The following is a 16,629-nucleotide window of genomic DNA, read 5'->3' as shown; positions in this document are numbered from 1 at the left end:
TGCGCTTTTTCTGGCTTACCAAACGTCTTATCGTTGCAAAAGTGGTGTTTTTGGTGTAGTAGAACGGTAATTTACTGATGCAGAAGAAATCATTTTTCACTTTAGTGTCCCTTTAAAAATATGAAATCATGGAAAAGATCGGCATAAACTACCACGGAATGAACGGCCCCAAGATGCAGATTCACCCAGACGTCCGAGCCGCAATTAACACGGAAAAATATCCCGAAGAACATGCACCCCGTGCACAATGTCGAGAGAAGGAAATGCCGCACGAAAACGATCCTCAAAAATCACGGCGCGCGGGAGGGGGTGCTCTTCGTAGACGCCGCGCGGTACCCCCGAAATAGGGACGACAATTGTGGTGTCGGCGCTGACAAAGGTAACTCCCTCTTCGCAATGGCGGTCGTATGCACGAAAGGAAAGACCGTGACTGCGGGCTCCGTAAGGACTAGATCGTCGGAGGCAGCGGAAGAAACGGCAATCGCATTGGCTATAATAAGCGGTCGGCAACAATACAGAACAATAATCAGCGACTCGAAGACGGCTATTAGGAATTTCACAAAGGGATGGGTCTCCACCGAGGCGGCCAAAATCCTGAACCACAGAGCAGAAGACTTTAAGAACGGCACAATTACACCCAAATACCTCAAATGGATCCCGGCACATATGGGAGAAGTTACCATGAATGCCCCTCCCAACCTCAACGAGAAGGCCCACCGAGTCGCGCGAACACTAACCCACCGCGGCACGGACAGTGGCGGCCCAACACCCCGCAACCCTTGGGGAAGAGGAAAGGACTGCGGCGGAGGCGATGGAGAAGACGGAGGAGGCGAGGACGACGAAGAAGCGATAAAAGACGAGAGGGACAGACTGGTCACGTACCACGACATACTGACACACTACACGAAACAAAGAGAAGCATACCCACAACCCCACAAACAACTCGACAGGTCTCAAGAAACAGATTGGAGAAGATTGCAAACCAGAACGTTCCGAAACCCAGTACACTTAAACAGAATAAATTCAACGCAATATCCAGACGCAAGCTGCAAGCTCTGCAAACACGAACACGCAGACATGGCACACATCTTGTGGAAGTGCACACAGATCGGTTCAGTATACGTAGAGGACAAGATAGAACCGGACCTTCTCGAGGAGCGATGGCTAAGCGCTCTGACTAGCTCAGAACTACACGACCAATTATGGGCTATCCAGCGGGCCCGGGCAGCGGTGGAAAGGCTATGCCTCACCGCACACAATGCCCGGGTGGCCTGAGCCCGGGCTGGCAACCTCGCAGGTCCTTTTTCCATTAAAGTTTTTTCCGTCCGTCCGCATGAGGGTCCGAAATTCATTTCTTGAATTTCGCGCCAGAAACTCAACGCTGGAACGTCAGTATGATGTCACGAATTTCAAAGTTTTGTTTTCTTTTTTTTGCGTTCAGTAAAAGCTTTCGAAGCCTGCCACAGTCAATCTGCGGATACGTTAGAACACAATGTAGTCAACTTCTTACTAATGAACAAATAACTAGGCTCCAGCAGGCACCATCATAATTCATGACGTTGCAGTAAGCTGGTGCGGGAACTTCAAGGCGGCAGCGCCACATGTCTTTCCTCCTGCGCCTTTTCTGGCTTGCCAAGCCTTCTTTCGTGGTGTAACAGGGGACGTTTTTGGTATTCTAGAAAGGTAATTTACTAATACAAGTGAAATCATATGTTTGTTCTCTTTGTAGTGTCGGTTTAATTATAGACTCGCATTCCATATTAAAGACAGCGTACTACATGGCATTGATGAACTTGAAAGATGTAGCTGGGGAATACCTGTAGACGTCATACCTGCTCTCCGAGCCACTGCAGCCTATGCTGCCGGTATTACCGGCGTTATATTAATTCATTTCCCTTCCTTTCACAATCTCAACTGTGACCTTTCTCTTTCCAAATAACTATCCGTGAACTTCGGAATAACACATCCGCCCGTTTCACGAGGATGGTGGTCGCAAGAGCGAAGTAACATTGCGCATTATTTGGGAGTCGCGAAACCATTGGCAACGTAACAGCATATCTCATGCGAGGAATAAATTAATAAACACACACACACACACACACACACGTATATATATATATATATATATATATATATATATATAGTCCAAGGTGCTTTACCCCAGAATGTTTTTGTCCAGTGGAGGCAACGTCACGGTCTTCTTATCGGACGTCGAGCAAAGCGGGAAGTTTCTAGGATGCACACTAGAGGCCGATTTGAGCAAGTCGAAAGCGTCGTTCCAGAACCTGCACACCTGCAATGACAAAAAAAAGTTTTTATAGAGCCAAATATTACAGCATCCTGCATGCATTTCGATGAATACGAACAACATCTCTTCATGATGAATATGATCAAATACGTTTTCAACATATCCTTTTCGCCGAAACTAAAGCGACCAGGTGCAGCGTACGTAAAAGTCGCAAGAGGTGGTGTGCTTCGTACCTCTTCCTCGAGAACTGGTAAAGATGGTGCTGGTCCGCAGAGAAGGCACAGTTCAACACCCTGCGTCAACTGCAGTGTAACCAGGCGGTTGCTGACCTGCGGTGAGACACAGAAAATCATGAGCCATTCCACTCTGTGAAGGTGGTTGACCAGGGGTGCTGTTTAGCACACAACACGGAGGTGACACATAATTTTGAACAAAGGTACAAACTCGTTTGTAGTCTAGATGGGTGTTCATCATGACGAAAGGTCCACACACTCATTTAGTGTCTTGGTCAAAAGTCATTATTTCACTCGCAACTGCAAATACATTCTCTGATAATGTCAAATCGATGCACGTACGCCGCTGGTCGGTGGGCTGGATCGATGTCGCATCACAAGGGATATGTCCGCAACACGGAATGCATAAAGTGCTACTTCTCCCTTTTCAGTACTGACACATCCGCATCGAAATCACCGACAACGACAACAGGGGTAGTGTCATCGCAGCTAATTCACGCAAAGTGAGTAGCCATGAACCTTACGGGACTATGAAGCATTGCATTTTTTGCTTGCTTACAGGGTGTGAGTCATTTATCATGAGGGTATGAGCCATTTATGATGACAGTTTTCGACATTCTTGCTTTCGACATTTTTTGCTTGCTTTTGAGAGCATGAATGCTTACGGGGGTATGAGCCACTGATGATGATAGGTTTTGTTCACGAAGAACGAAAATTCACGGAACCCTAGCCATATACAGCTTCGCTGTAGTAAGAAAGCTAGGTTAGGCATTACGAGCGATGCCAATGGCAGGCGAAGAAGCCGACCATGCGGACCGCTATATATAGTATACCGCTAGGTCACATTTCCGCACGCGCGACCTGCAGATCGAACTTGTTCGGAACGCTGGCGGTAGCAACGGCGCGATATCCAACGCAGCGCCTATATCATCACATCTGCGTGTCTGCGCTACGTTACCGAGCCATCGTACGCATTAACGGGCCCTTCTGCAGCGATGCTTGTGCGCTCCACTAAATACTGCAATGATTCCCGGACGCCCTTTGCGCAACTATAATGTATGTCGCTCCCCTTGGGCTTTCGCACACAATGCTCCCTCTGCGCAGCCAACTGCCTCCACCACGGAAAACGCTACTCGTTGTCCTAACAGGCTGTAACCTTCATTTCATATATGTAGGCTGTGAGCTGTAAAAGGTGAGCGAGGAATGGACGAGGCCGACGTATATATACACACAGGCGCTCTTCCTGCACGCATCCCGACGAGTTATATAGATTATTGTACGAGGTTTTCAGCGTATCCCTTTCGGCGAAACTAAAGCGGCCAATCTTCCTCCAAGTTATTGTCCGGCACTTGCCGGCCAGCAGCGCTTACTCACCAGTGGGCAGCTGGTGGGCAGGTAGACGGGCGTCTCGCGAGAAATGCAGCGCGTGCCCGCGCGGGCGGCGATAGCCAGCAGCGTGGTCTCCTCGCGGGTGAGGCGCATCCACTGCTTGGTGGCCACGGCCACTTTTCCCCGCACCAGCAGGCAGCCGTACAGGCTGTCCACTTCCTCCACGAACGTGTCCAGGTAGTGCTGCGCAATCGGACACCCCGCCGGCTCTCAAACAAAACTGCCGACACTCGCTTTCGACAGTGTAAGGGATAATCACCGTGAATATGAAGGCCGCGATCTATCACAAGTGACTTGTGGGACAAAAAGAAAGAAAAGTGCGGCATAGAAGAGTCGGCTAAAATGCACAAACGCCTTACTTTAACGGCTACATGAAGCTACTACCGATGAGACCAAATACCCCGTGGCAAAGGTTAAGATATACCATGCGGCAAACGGCAACCAAAGAGAGTTAGGCTAATTCGCGCCAGTGCGAAACTTTTCGAGCAATATGCGACTCTACTGTCGACGCCGGAGAAGCACTCCGCGGTTTCATGCTTAAGAAAAGAAAAAAGAGATATAAATAACAGAGAGAGAGAGGGAGAAATAAATGTTCTTGATAATAAAGCACATTCCTTTTTGTTCTTCTTAGCGCATATCTTTCATTTCTTTTTACAGCATGCACAACCGAAATTATTTATCCTTTGCTAAAGAGTGTACCCGTAAGCTCTGATCGTTATGTAAAGTAATAAAGCGAGACTTGCAACATACCTGAAGGGCATGGCTTTCTGTACATAGGATGAAGTCGGTGACGCCCGTAAGGTCGCCGAGTGTGCAAGCATCTTGATCCAGTTGGCACAACAGATGATCCACCACGGGATAACAAACCTGGATGGCGGAGTCAAAGCAAGGCAAAAACCTCAGTGTTCCCATTCGCGTTCACTTGATGCTTATTCCGAAAAGAAAATGCGCTGTTTTATCGAGTACTTTACACGGTGGCTTGAACATGCCAAAGCTCATTCCGCTATCGCAGGATGCCTTTTGTTGACAAGCGTACCTAGATTCAGCGGATGTCCCAGGCTCCGCAATTTCTAAGATTGTTCTCAAATTACGAAAAAGCTCTTGGGCAGAACTGTCTAGCTCTTTTCAGTGGCGTAGCCAGGGAGGAGGGGGCTACCGGGCTTAGCCCCCCTAGTCCACCCCCCTCCCCCGAAATTTTTCCGGCTAGCGCCCTGCTCCCTCTTATACTTAAGTATAAGAGGGAGCCTTTGTTGATAGGCGATGTGCCTTTGTTGATAGGCCTTTGTTGATAGGCATCGCCTTTGTTGATAGGCGATGTGCCAATTGGCACATCGCCTATCAACAAAGGCGCATATCCTTAGAACGCCCGCCCCGGACAAGGATGGTACACATCTTCAGGCAGACCAAGGGCCTGCTCAGGATAATAGTTGTATTATTATGCTCCAAGCATGGAGAAACTTAACAGGGAATAATGGAACCTTAGTCCCCCCCCCCCCCACCCCTCGAAATGCAACCTTAGCCTCATCCCGAAAAGAAAATCCTGGTTACGCGCCTGGCTCTTTTGCAAGCAAGGTTGCTGAGGAGTTCTCAGTGCTTCGTCACTGTAGACCGAAGGTGATTGTTACGTTCGGTCGATGCGCACATAATGAAATGACGGAAATTCGCGAGTGCTTGTATGGTCTTCACATGAGTCATTTATTGACCGCTTGCTTAACATAGTGTAATCTCGTATCCTTTGTCAGCGAACCGCGAACGCTATTCTAGACACACTGAAATTCCACCACACTGTCGATTTCGCCATCATGTCAGCTCTGTGGGAACGGGCAAAAGAAGTGAAATCATGGCAGGTATAAGGTAGCGATTTCTTGCGCTCGATTCTGTGCCACCCTTATCGTCTAGCCTTTACAGTCGGTTAATCCTTTGATAACGCGGGGGAAGCGCCGCTCTGACCACAAACGAAGCGCGATAAGAAATGACATTGGAAGCGAACTGGCATAAATTCTGCGACTCCTTGACTGGCACCCTGGATACGGCCAAAACGTCGCACATCCTCAAAGCCATCCTGGACCCCTCCAAAACCAAAGGATACAAGGCACTGGAGTGGTTACTACACACCTACCCAGGTAGCCAACAAGACCTCATCGAAGCCATCAAGGCCAAGTGCTATGGATGTCCCGCTCCCACACATATATATGTAAGGATCATTACATTATCCCGGCCTTCTAGGACATACGTCTTTAGAACAAAGCGTAGAACGAAAAAAATAAAACTGCGCATATGTTTGTGCCCATCGTCTCATGGCGCTTTGTTCTGAATGCTAATACGCAAGGTGATCGAAGCGTGACGAAGCATAAAGCACATGACTGACCCTGAGTTCCCGCTTGAGCCTGTCGACGTTGTGTATGGTCTGCAGGGTCTCCAGCCCCACGGCCATCACCATGGCGGCGAACACGTTGTCCAGCAGCCGGTTCAGGTGCTCGTCGCTCGAGTTGTCGTTGTTGGTCACCACAAGTAACACCACGCTGCGTACCAGAGCAAGCGGGCTTCATATCGGCAGGAAGGCCTCACGACGCAGCCAGCAGAGCATGCGCATCATAGCACTGCGCGCAACCTCTTACTCGGAACACTATTCAAGGTTCAGGTATGATTGACAGGACAGCAAACGCACGTCACGGCATATCTAAGCACTCGACGTTTCCTTGCGTTACAAAAAACCATAAATTGTGCTGTTTCTCGTCGGACAAGCCACTATAGTCCCACTGATTTGTTTTTCCAAAGCAGAATGATGAACACAACACGTCGCATACTAGCAGTTCAACTAGCAAGTTAAGTTCTATGGAGAAACGCAATGTAGAAAATTAGTTCAAATAACAGATCGGGTTCTCTTTTCTACATACGAAATAAAACGAACTCTAGCAAGACTTGCCCTCGCGGTTACCACTGCTTATGCAGAAACAAAAAAAAAGTTTTGGTTATAACTGCTTCGCAACCGCGTGATCGGACACAGGTAAGAGTAGGTCATCTTCGCCCACCTGTCGTGGTAGCTCCTCCAGACGGCCTTGGCTCCTTTGGTGGTGGTGCTGTGCAGGGAAGCGCCCCTCAGATGCGAGAACAGGTGTACGCCGTTGAGCGTGCCCACTGACGCAAAAGGTAGCTGCGCACAAAAGTAAGAACGTATAAGAACTTCCGCTATTCAGGCGTCATTATGGCACGGGCACATCCGCAAAATACCTGAGAACAGCGAGTCACATATGTCGGAGCATCTCAATTGGCGATGTTTGCATATATAAACGCGTTTGCCGAAAATGATCGACAACTTTAATCATAAAGCGTCTGTCGCAATGGCCATAACATAAAGTCTGACGATCCCTGACTGCTTCTCTCGCTTCCCGGAAACTGCAGCTTATGTAACCGTAATGTTTACCGGGAAACACTGAGAGCTTTCTGGTAGAAACGCGGCCTCTTGCGAGAGCGGTACCGGAGGAATGCACAACCGCGCCAATAAAATTGCATAATTTTCAGGTTTTCGTTATTATTTCACACTTTTAATATTTAAGTCTGAGAAGATTTAACACAGAAAACATGCGCTGTCGGTGCTTTGTTTCATTACATTTGTTTGTGAGCTGTCATTCTCTAAATTCTGAGGAATAACTTTGCCAAGAATATAAGACAAGGTATGAGCAACTTTAATGACAGAATGGTGTTGAAACATAACCGGCATATACCGCATGTCATATAGCAAGGCGTGGCATATACATATACCTAAATATATATGGCATTTTTCGCTCACAGACAACTCCGCCGACTCCGACGCCGGATTTTCTGCGACATGGAGCCCTTAAAGGGCAGCTTCGGTGTTTTTTTAACCATATAAGGATATTGTCATCTTCAAATGACATTGACAGTCCTGCCACCGGTATAGGCTGGTTCAATTTGCTTATATATTCATCAGCAATGTTAAATAACCAATAAAAGAGATACCGAAACGGGTAGCAGCTTCGTGTGGCGTCACAATGAGTCGATGACGTCAGATCATACACTACCATAATGTAAACGCGCAGTACACGTGGCGCTAACGCCAAAGAAGCGAAGCTTACGATGTCTCCTGACGACACAGATAGCTTTTACAGATCTTCCGAACTAGACAGCGGCGATTTCAGCGACAGCGACGGACGCTTCCCAGTAACGAACGGAATGCGCGTTATCAGCATGTCATAGCATTGCCGACAGGAAAGTAGGGGGCGCGGCGTTTTCAGGAAAGGAAACGCAAGCAAGGCAGATGACGATTATTGTTGTGTGGCAGATATACACCCCAAAGGGTGTAAACGTTTTTTACACTCTTAAAAAAATTTACACCCTTTGGGGCTTATCTTGTCCCACAACAATAATCGTCATCCGTCTTGCCCGCGTTTCCTTTCTCTAACGCGGCGAGCCCGGTACTTCCCAGTCACGAACGGCATGCGCGTTATCAGTGTGACGCAGCATTCTCGACAGGAAAGTAGCGAGCGCCGAGTTTTCAGGAAAGGAAACGCAAGCAAGGCACATGACGATTATTGTTGTGGGACAAATTTACACCCCAAAGGGTGCAACCGTTTTAAGAGTGTAGAGTGTACAGAGAGTATGTGAGAGTGTGGGATGCCTGCTGCATGCAGCGGAATTTGTCGTGCGTGTTTATGGTATAATTGTTTACAGACTGCGAACAAACAAACAAAAAACACCGTCCTTCCAGTCCGTTAAGATCGTCCATGCAGCGAAGCTTTGTTATAGTTACATCGAGTGTTACAAGAGAGACGAAATCTGTTTCCGCGTCTCTGGCGCGCAGTTCGGGATCGGCCCTACGATGACGAGCCCGTTCACGAGCCAACTCTCGCTGACTCTCGCGGTATAGGCAGCTTCTTCCTCGTGAGTAGGCACTACTCGTTGTCTTCCCTTAATTGTAGCTGGGATGAAATGTGCGCAACCACTAATCCAAAGCTCCGTATATTGGGCGCAAGGCCCACCACTGGAGATGCGGGCGCTGCAATCGTTTTGACGACTGGTTGGATTGGTTTGACGATTGTCGTGGCTGCCGGCACTTCTTGCTGGCGCAACAAGTGCCGGACGCCACGCGCTCTTAGTATCGCGTTTCAATCGCTGGGCACTGTTCGTTGGCCGCGAACCGCCAGCATAACATTTGTTTCTTTCGCGGCAGGGTGGAATCAATCGTCGATAAATTCGATGCCGATCTGGCTCGTTCATCGAAAATGTATTGTGTGACAACCGCATAAGATTCGCGTTTAAGAAAACATTCTCACAGGTGAAAAGGAGTTCCAACCACTTTCCCCCTGTTGAGCTCTTTTTTTCCTCTCCCGCTAGGTCGATCACGTGGCCCCTTTTTAGCGAAGTCCGACAACGACGGCACAGTGTCCGCATAAACAACTTCCCTGTAAGAGTGTTCCAAGGCCCCTTTAACAGGAAGGGGGTAAAGGGGCTCTAAACGCAGCGTTCCTGTATTTTTCATGGATGATACCTCTACCAGCGCGTCGTCGTATTTACAGGGGACGAACTTCAATACAGCATTGAGCGATGCGCGTACAGAGCGACCCGGCGCGCACTTACCGTCATTTCCCAGTTGTCCCACCCTGTATGTCCGGCCACGACAACATCGCCATAGTAACCAAGTGTCTTTCAAAACGTTAATGCTTTAAGCGACCTTCCTACTTCCGTCCCTCCCGCTAAAGGAAGCGCACACTCGATTAGGTGCAAAGGATAAAAAAAAAGAACGAAAGAAAAGGAAGCGAGGAACACACGTCCCACCCCCACAGCGGTGGGAGGGATGCGGCGGAGCGCAAGGTGCGTGCGTCAGGTGCGCGCGGCCCAGGCGGCGGTCGGCCGCACCTGCTTCACCTTGCGACCCCGAGCGGAGAACGCACCAACACATCGCGGTCTTCGGAGTGGCGCAGACTCGCTGAGCGTGAGAACCGCGTCACAACGCCACTTTCACGGTCTCCGCGTGCGCGCGGTACGTATACATATACGACTCTAGCTGCGCGCACCGTTGCAGAGGGTCGGACCTTCCCAGCCAAAGGTGCGGTCGTGGCCCCTTTGCGTATCATGTTAAATGACCTCTTCCTCCCTGCGCTGCTGTCGTGCGGAAGTGTGCGTGCGTGTTGGCGCATGCCTCTTGATGGCTTCACAAAGGTTCTCTTGGTTCATACTTGGCGGGCGCCCGCGAACACCGGCCAATGATTTTATCCAGTTATATCACACACGCCTGAAAGAACGTCGTCAGCTCAGCAGCCTCCTAACTACCAAGCCACAAAATATACAAACTTTGTCATACGAAACAATGTCACTGATATCGTGATTGTTGCAGAGTCGTGGCTGCGCTTGCAACATATATATATTTATAAGCATGCGAGTCGGCCTCCCTCTCAAGAGCGTCCGAGCAACGCTGCTGGCTGCAACAGCGGGCGGACCACCCGCGTCATATATTCAGCTGTGGTCACGCCCACAGTGGCTTCGTTTCTTTCGGCAAATGATGTACATGTCGCGATTTCATGCACTCCCCACAAGCGCTAAGGTATTTGCGCGTATATATTCCGTACACAGCCGGCGTTCGCCTGCGTTCTCACGCAGTTTCAGTATATCCGAACGATCAATCGCCTAACCAAGGTGCGCTCCTGCGAAAGACAATTACGCGCGACGGAATTGAGCACAATCAGAGGTGGAGCAAGCATATGTTCGCGCTGGCCGCGCGGTCGCTGGCCGGGCCGTTAAATTGAGCATCCGATACCCTCACACATTTCGAGCACGTATACGCGTATACCGACATGGATAAATGACGGGATGACGACAGTTCAAACAAGCGCATGCGTAAAGGCTGCAGCTCCTTCTTACGCGAAGCATTGCTGCGTAGTACGTACGCTATGCTGGGTACTAGAAGTTAAACTGGTATTTTTGATAAAGAGGATATGGTAGCTACGCAAATGCTGCTTGTATACACGGGTGGTTTATATGCTTTGGCGGACAATATTTTTTTCGAGCATCTAGAGTCAGCAAATACATAATTAAAAAATATTGACAATTCTGGAATTTCGCGATTACGGTAAAAGATTTGAATCTTGAAGATACTCGTATTCGAGGACAACTTCAATTTATTTGACATATAAAAAACGATTGCGTTTTAAGGTACACTCGGTGCCGTGCATTAACCGATCAGTTACCTTCGCTAATCCTCCGGTAGTACCATGTTTAAGCAGCGTCAACGATCCGCTTGTCATCGTCGAAACACAGCCTACCAATCATTACGCACAGCCCGAAATTGGATCTCGCTCGGCCGTGTGACTTAATGTACCGCGTATCTCTCTCTTTCCTACAAGGTCTAATTTCAGCAGCGCTAAGCACTTAAGTGCAGAAAGAACGGTAAAAAGAACGAAGGAATGGCTAGAGAGGGACTATAACACGAGCGTTGCTATTCCTTCTCTAGCTATTACTTCGTTCTTTTTACCTTTCTTTCCGCACTTCAGTACTTCGCGCTGCAGAAATTACACCGCTGCAGAAATTACACCACATCGCTATTCTTATTCTCTTTCCTCCATTTCTTCGAGACGTGTGAAGTCACTATGCCTTGCGGAGGACGAGACTGGAACGTGGGAATCTGTGGGTTCGCCTGGTAAAAACTACTAGAAACTGGACTACAGTCTACACACGCCTCTATTTCATCGCGCACAGTTATTTGGCCCTCCCCCTCCTACTTGGGGACCCGCGCTCCTGCCGTTCCTTTTTTTTTTTGTCTTTCCTCTCTTTCTTTCTCCCCGTCGCGCGAGCAAGAGAGCAATTTACGAGACTGCGCGATGGTCATTCCGGCTGGCATTACGCTACGCGTGCACATACACACGCACACGGTCCGAACGGCAAGAAAGCAGACAAGGCGGCGCACGCAAGCATTCCGTGCTCGGAGTGGCACAGTGCCCGGCGAAGAGAAGGAAAGAAGGAAGGAAAGGTGAGGCCCGAGATGGTGTAATGGGGGTGGCGTCGAGCCGGGTGAACAATGGTCTCCTTTTCCCACGAAGCGGTGCGCGCGTGCGCATCCTGAAAGGCCAGCGCGCAGTGCGGCCGGAGCGCTACGGGGGCGTGGCGCGCACCGGAGTGCGCTCAATCGAAATGTGGGAGGGAGGGGCGGTGTCTGTCTTCGCACTGAGCAATCTTCCGTCGTCGCACGATAGAGGGGGAGGGGGGGGGGGCACCGTCTCGACCCAAAGCACTGCCCGAGGTGGCGGTGCTGGATCGAGAACGAGAACGGCGCTCGAGGTAAAACGACGTCCGTGAAATGAGCGTATGACTGGCCCCAAAAAGATGAGAACGCGAGAGAAAAGAGGAGGAAAACGGACGTGAAGTGGACACCGACTTCCTTGGGGCGGTCCTTCAGAATGGAGGCCGTGTCCTGCGCCGCGGTGCTCTTGCAGGCGTCGCGATAGCGGGGACACGTGCAGAATAGTGTACACCTCTCAACGCTGGGTCTCGACGGACGCAGTGTGAGAACGCCGCGGTGGAAGCTATGTACGGGGCGTGCTCTTGAGACTGAGCAGACGGACGTCTCGGGGGACAAGTGTATTTACGTGATAGCGCTCCTGATTGGGCTGACGCCATCTGCAGCTTGCCGTCGAATGTCACAGAGGTAGACTGAAAAATCAAAGTCATAGGGATGAGCGCTACATGCTACCGACCGCTCTTTTCTGTCATAGGGATGAGCGTTGCGGGCTACCGACCATTCTTTTCTATAAAGTTTACTCTCTGTGTGTGTCTCTCTCTCTACCAACCGCTGCACATCGCTGGCAGCATGGTGGATCGCTTTCCATCTCATACAAAAGAGCAGGACGATTACCAGTATGGAACTGTACCCGCGCTGACTGCAGTATTGCTTGGGCTGCATTAATGCATAACATACCTGCTCGTGTTAGCCTGCGGGGTTTGTCCATCGAAATGCCATTTCTTTTACACAACCGCATGCTTGAGCAGATGCAGTGACGAACATCAGCACTTCTGTTTTCGGGAGACCAGCGCTTAGATGAAGCGCGCGGAAATGCAGGACACACGCATTCCTCCATTTATCCATGCGCCATTACCGTTGAAGATGCGTTAACCGTCACGCTGGGATTATCACGAGGCAAGAAAAAAACCTAATTTCGTCGCACACAGCGGGACAAGTATGCGGCATGCACATCGCCTTTCAAACACTTGTATAATCGTTCGTTTTCTTTCTTTCTTTTTTTGGGGGGGAGGGGGGGTGCCCTCTCAATTTCGTTCTTCGCCCAAGTTGCACACGCAAATGATCGCGCATGCAAGATATTATTCACTGATGTGAACTATATTTTTATTTTATTCTCGCGGCCCTGCCTTGCACCGTATATATACGCCGTTTGCTACCAGGGCCGGCATTCGCAAAACTTCTTTTACGCAAGTACTATCCGCAATTGGCCGTCACCGCCACGAATGCCTCGTCATCAAGGTCACCGCCATCATCAGCTGCAGACAACCGAACACCGATGAGGAAACGCTCTTGCAGGGATGTTTTGCCAACACAAGAAGAGTCCATCTGTGCACGCGTTTTCTGCCAGGCTGCAATGGGCCGCCCAGCCACGCTTGTATACACGCACTCGCCTCGTCCGAGAGTCCGAGATACATGCGCCTACAGTTCACAGGCTACGCCGTCATTTGTCTGCAGGGCAGTTTCGCCAAAAACCACGGTAACAGGCATGTCGGCGGCCGTATCCTCATTTCTATTGACAGGGCCACGGAAACACGAAAGAGGCGCCGAGCGCCGCGCGCTATATGGAACCCTGCGGAGCGCCAAGATCGTTGTTTGGCGTGTTCGGTCCCCTGTACAGGGAAGTTGACTGGGTCTCCTTGGCCTTTTTTCCTTTTTTTTCACCGCCACGGGGGACGGAGGGGGGGGGGAGTGATATTTTCTGACAGAAGAGAGAAGACGGACTTTCACGCGGCTTCGTCGTTTCACCGCTCTGTGTGCGTGCGGGAGGGGTCTGCTGGTCGTCGCGCCAAATAACACGGCCGGAACCCTCCGGGTCAGAGGTCGGCACTTCCTTCCTCTTCCCAGAAAGGAGGGAGAGAGCGAGGGTGCAGCCAGTGGGGCTCACCATTAGGCCACACGCCCACGGAACGATGATGGCCTAACGAAGGAAGCGACGCTCCGGCCGAAAAGTCCGCGTCGCCCGCCGCTGCAGGTGCACAGGGCTCGGCCATTATGTGCCGGCGCCGAAAGCTTCACGTGTGGCAGCGAGCGAGGGTGATGGGACGGCGTTGTGGATACCTGTTCCCGCGCCGCCGTCGACGCGAGGAGATACCGTTTTTCCCAAAGGGCGCGGGTGGGCAGTTTGTGTGCTGTACCCTCCGGCGCGCTTCCTTTCCGCAACTTTAAGTTTTATTTCGCCTTTCTTATTTTTACGCGTCGGCTTCTCTCTGCGGAGGGGATATTGGTAAGAACGCGCGACGCTTTCCGAGAAAGGAGATGCCCAGTATATAGGACCACACCCCCAGATATAGGAATGCCAGCGAAGAGACGCTCGGATTCGTTTCGTCGAAATACCTGGGAGGCTTTCTGACGTCACCGACAGAATTCTGCGGGTTCACACGGGGTGGCGTGACCTCCCATACGGACACGTCATTTGCCGCGAGCGGCTGCGCGGGTGAGCTAGAGGTCGCGCACGGGGCACAGACCGCTTCCCGGTCAGTTTGCGTACAACAAGCGGGCCGAGAAAGTTCCGGCACTCCTCGGGTCCTGCACTATTGACCTCCGAAGGTAGGCAGACGGAGTAAAAATCATTCTGGCGAGTTCTGTTCGCCGAAGAGAGACAGGCGCAGGTCGCACATTGCTGACGATCAGACATCAACGAAAGAAGGGGAAAAAGAGATAAAGACAGAAAACAGTGAGTAGTTTTGCCCCAAACCGCGAAGCAACGGCGATAGCTATGCAGCATAACCTACATGAGAACCGCGCCTTCCTAATCCTTCCCTTTATTTTCCTTGCTTTCACAAAAAATATCAGAGCAGTGTGCTTTCACGTTGTGCTTCGACGCATGCTGATGAAACAGCAATGGTGCAAGTGCTTCGCCCTTTTCTGTTCTAGTTCTACGGAACTGTTCGCAAGAGAACATGTTAGGTAACTGCGATGTTAGACATCTTACTGGCGAAGCCAAGTGACCAATTGCAAACGGCTCTTGCGAGCAAAAACCAGATCTGCAAATTCGGCCCCTGCTGTTTCCCACTGCTGCGCTATCTTTCAGCACCTTTCGTTATAGGAATGAGAATATTAAAGAATACTTAATTACGGCTTAGTAGAAAGTCCTAAAGGCTAAATATAGAAGAATAAAAAGAAAAGGCAAGGAAGACCTAAAATTTACGTGCTCACAACGCGCACACGATAATGCGCAGCTTAACTTGGCAACTTGCTTCTTTATTTTCTTTTACTTTCTTTTTCAAAGGCAATTTCTCCATACAAGCTTTTGGGCATTCACTTGAACAGCGGTAGCCCCACCCAGAAGCCAATGCTTGAACAAGAGGAGTTGTCTATAAAGGTTAACTCCAGGGTTGGGGCATTCCTTGTTCACCTATTGTTAGCTCAAGTATCCACATCAGCCCAGTAGACCTTCCGTCTTTGTGATATAGGCTCTTTAAAACGAAAATTAGCTTGGCCATGTGATCGGAGTCCGCCGCCTGTATCTTGAACACACCGTTCTAACTTCGCTCTATAATCGAGCGCGAACGGCAAAAGTGCTCGATACACCGAAGCATGCATGCCCTCCTCAAGCCAAGCAACGCACAAAACAAAACGTAAGAAAAAAGCGGAAACCACAACCCATTACTCTACGACCATTCACAACGCAGACGCGAAACATTCCTTTCGAAACACGACACGTATATATATGTATACGTTACTACGTCACCTGACTAAACTACCTTCGCTGCATTGCCGTACAAAGAAGGCTGGGGCCGCAGATCATATTTCATCGGGCCGCCTCATTCCTGCGCAAGCCGGTCTCCGAGACAAAGAGGAAACAATGAAGGCTTGCAACAAACCGATAAAGAGTTACGATGTCCCGTACGAAGCGCTGGCAGAGTCTGAAAGTATGTATATATACGAGAAGCAGGAGATCGCCGCGCAAGCACCGGCCTCCACAAGTGCACAGGCGACTTTCATGGGGCAAGGACATTGTCTCCACGGGTGCATACTTCGCTGCACTTCTCCTCCATCACCTTTCCCCCCGCCCCCCTCCCCTTTTGTCCCTCGCCGCTATTTAGTGCTTGGACAATTGGGCTCGCTGTAGCTCACTAATTAGTAGCGCGGGCGACGGCGAACGATCGTTGCCTGAATTGTTGCCATCGTGAGGAGGAGAAGGTGCGTGTGCGTGTGTGTGTTTAGGAAGAGGGGGGGGGGCGTTGTCGCAGTTACGCGCAGGACGCCAGGCCCGCAAGCATTTTATCAACATGCAGGAGGCCTCCGCGGCACATGCGCCGACGCTCGGAAACGTCGTTGCTTGGAAGGCACGCGCCGACAGAGAACCAGATCGGAAACTGCGATTAAAGAGATGAAGAAAGATAAAAAGAAAGACAGAGAAGAAAGGGAACGTCGCGAGTGCTACCAGCGCGGCGCCGTCCTGTATACGCGCGAAGACTTCGATATTCGCCGCCTTATCCGCCCATCATTTGCGCCCGCTGCCGACCGTGTAATAAAATTAGGGACCTTAACATCAGCTCCCCCTC

General features: G+C 50.3%; 1 protein-coding gene across 2 annotated transcripts in view; it reads right to left on the bottom strand.

The window, feature by feature from the left end:
• The window catches only part of fy (fuzzy planar cell polarity protein-like protein), a 62,846-nt gene that overhangs the window by 6,242 nt on the left and 39,975 nt on the right, over positions 1-16,629 (bottom strand). For both annotated transcript variants that reach the window (XM_065455975.2, XM_065455974.2), the window contains exons 2-7: positions 6,903-7,024; positions 6,239-6,392; positions 4,621-4,737; positions 3,856-4,053; positions 2,482-2,577; positions 2,160-2,293 (exon numbers count right to left, since the gene is read on the bottom strand). In XM_065455975.2, the coding sequence (XP_065312047.1) occupies positions 2,160-2,293; positions 2,482-2,577; positions 3,856-4,053; positions 4,621-4,737; positions 6,239-6,392; positions 6,903-7,024 (821 nt within the window). The remainder of the gene's footprint in view (positions 1-2,159; positions 2,294-2,481; positions 2,578-3,855; positions 4,054-4,620; positions 4,738-6,238; positions 6,393-6,902; positions 7,025-16,629) is intronic.

Source organism: Dermacentor albipictus, chromosome 3 (assembly GCF_038994185.2).
Source record: "Dermacentor albipictus isolate Rhodes 1998 colony chromosome 3, USDA_Dalb.pri_finalv2, whole genome shotgun sequence".
In the NCBI taxonomy this organism is placed as follows: Eukaryota; Metazoa; Arthropoda; class Arachnida; order Ixodida; family Ixodidae; genus Dermacentor; species Dermacentor albipictus.
This window is presented reverse-complemented; position numbering and strand designations above follow the sequence as displayed.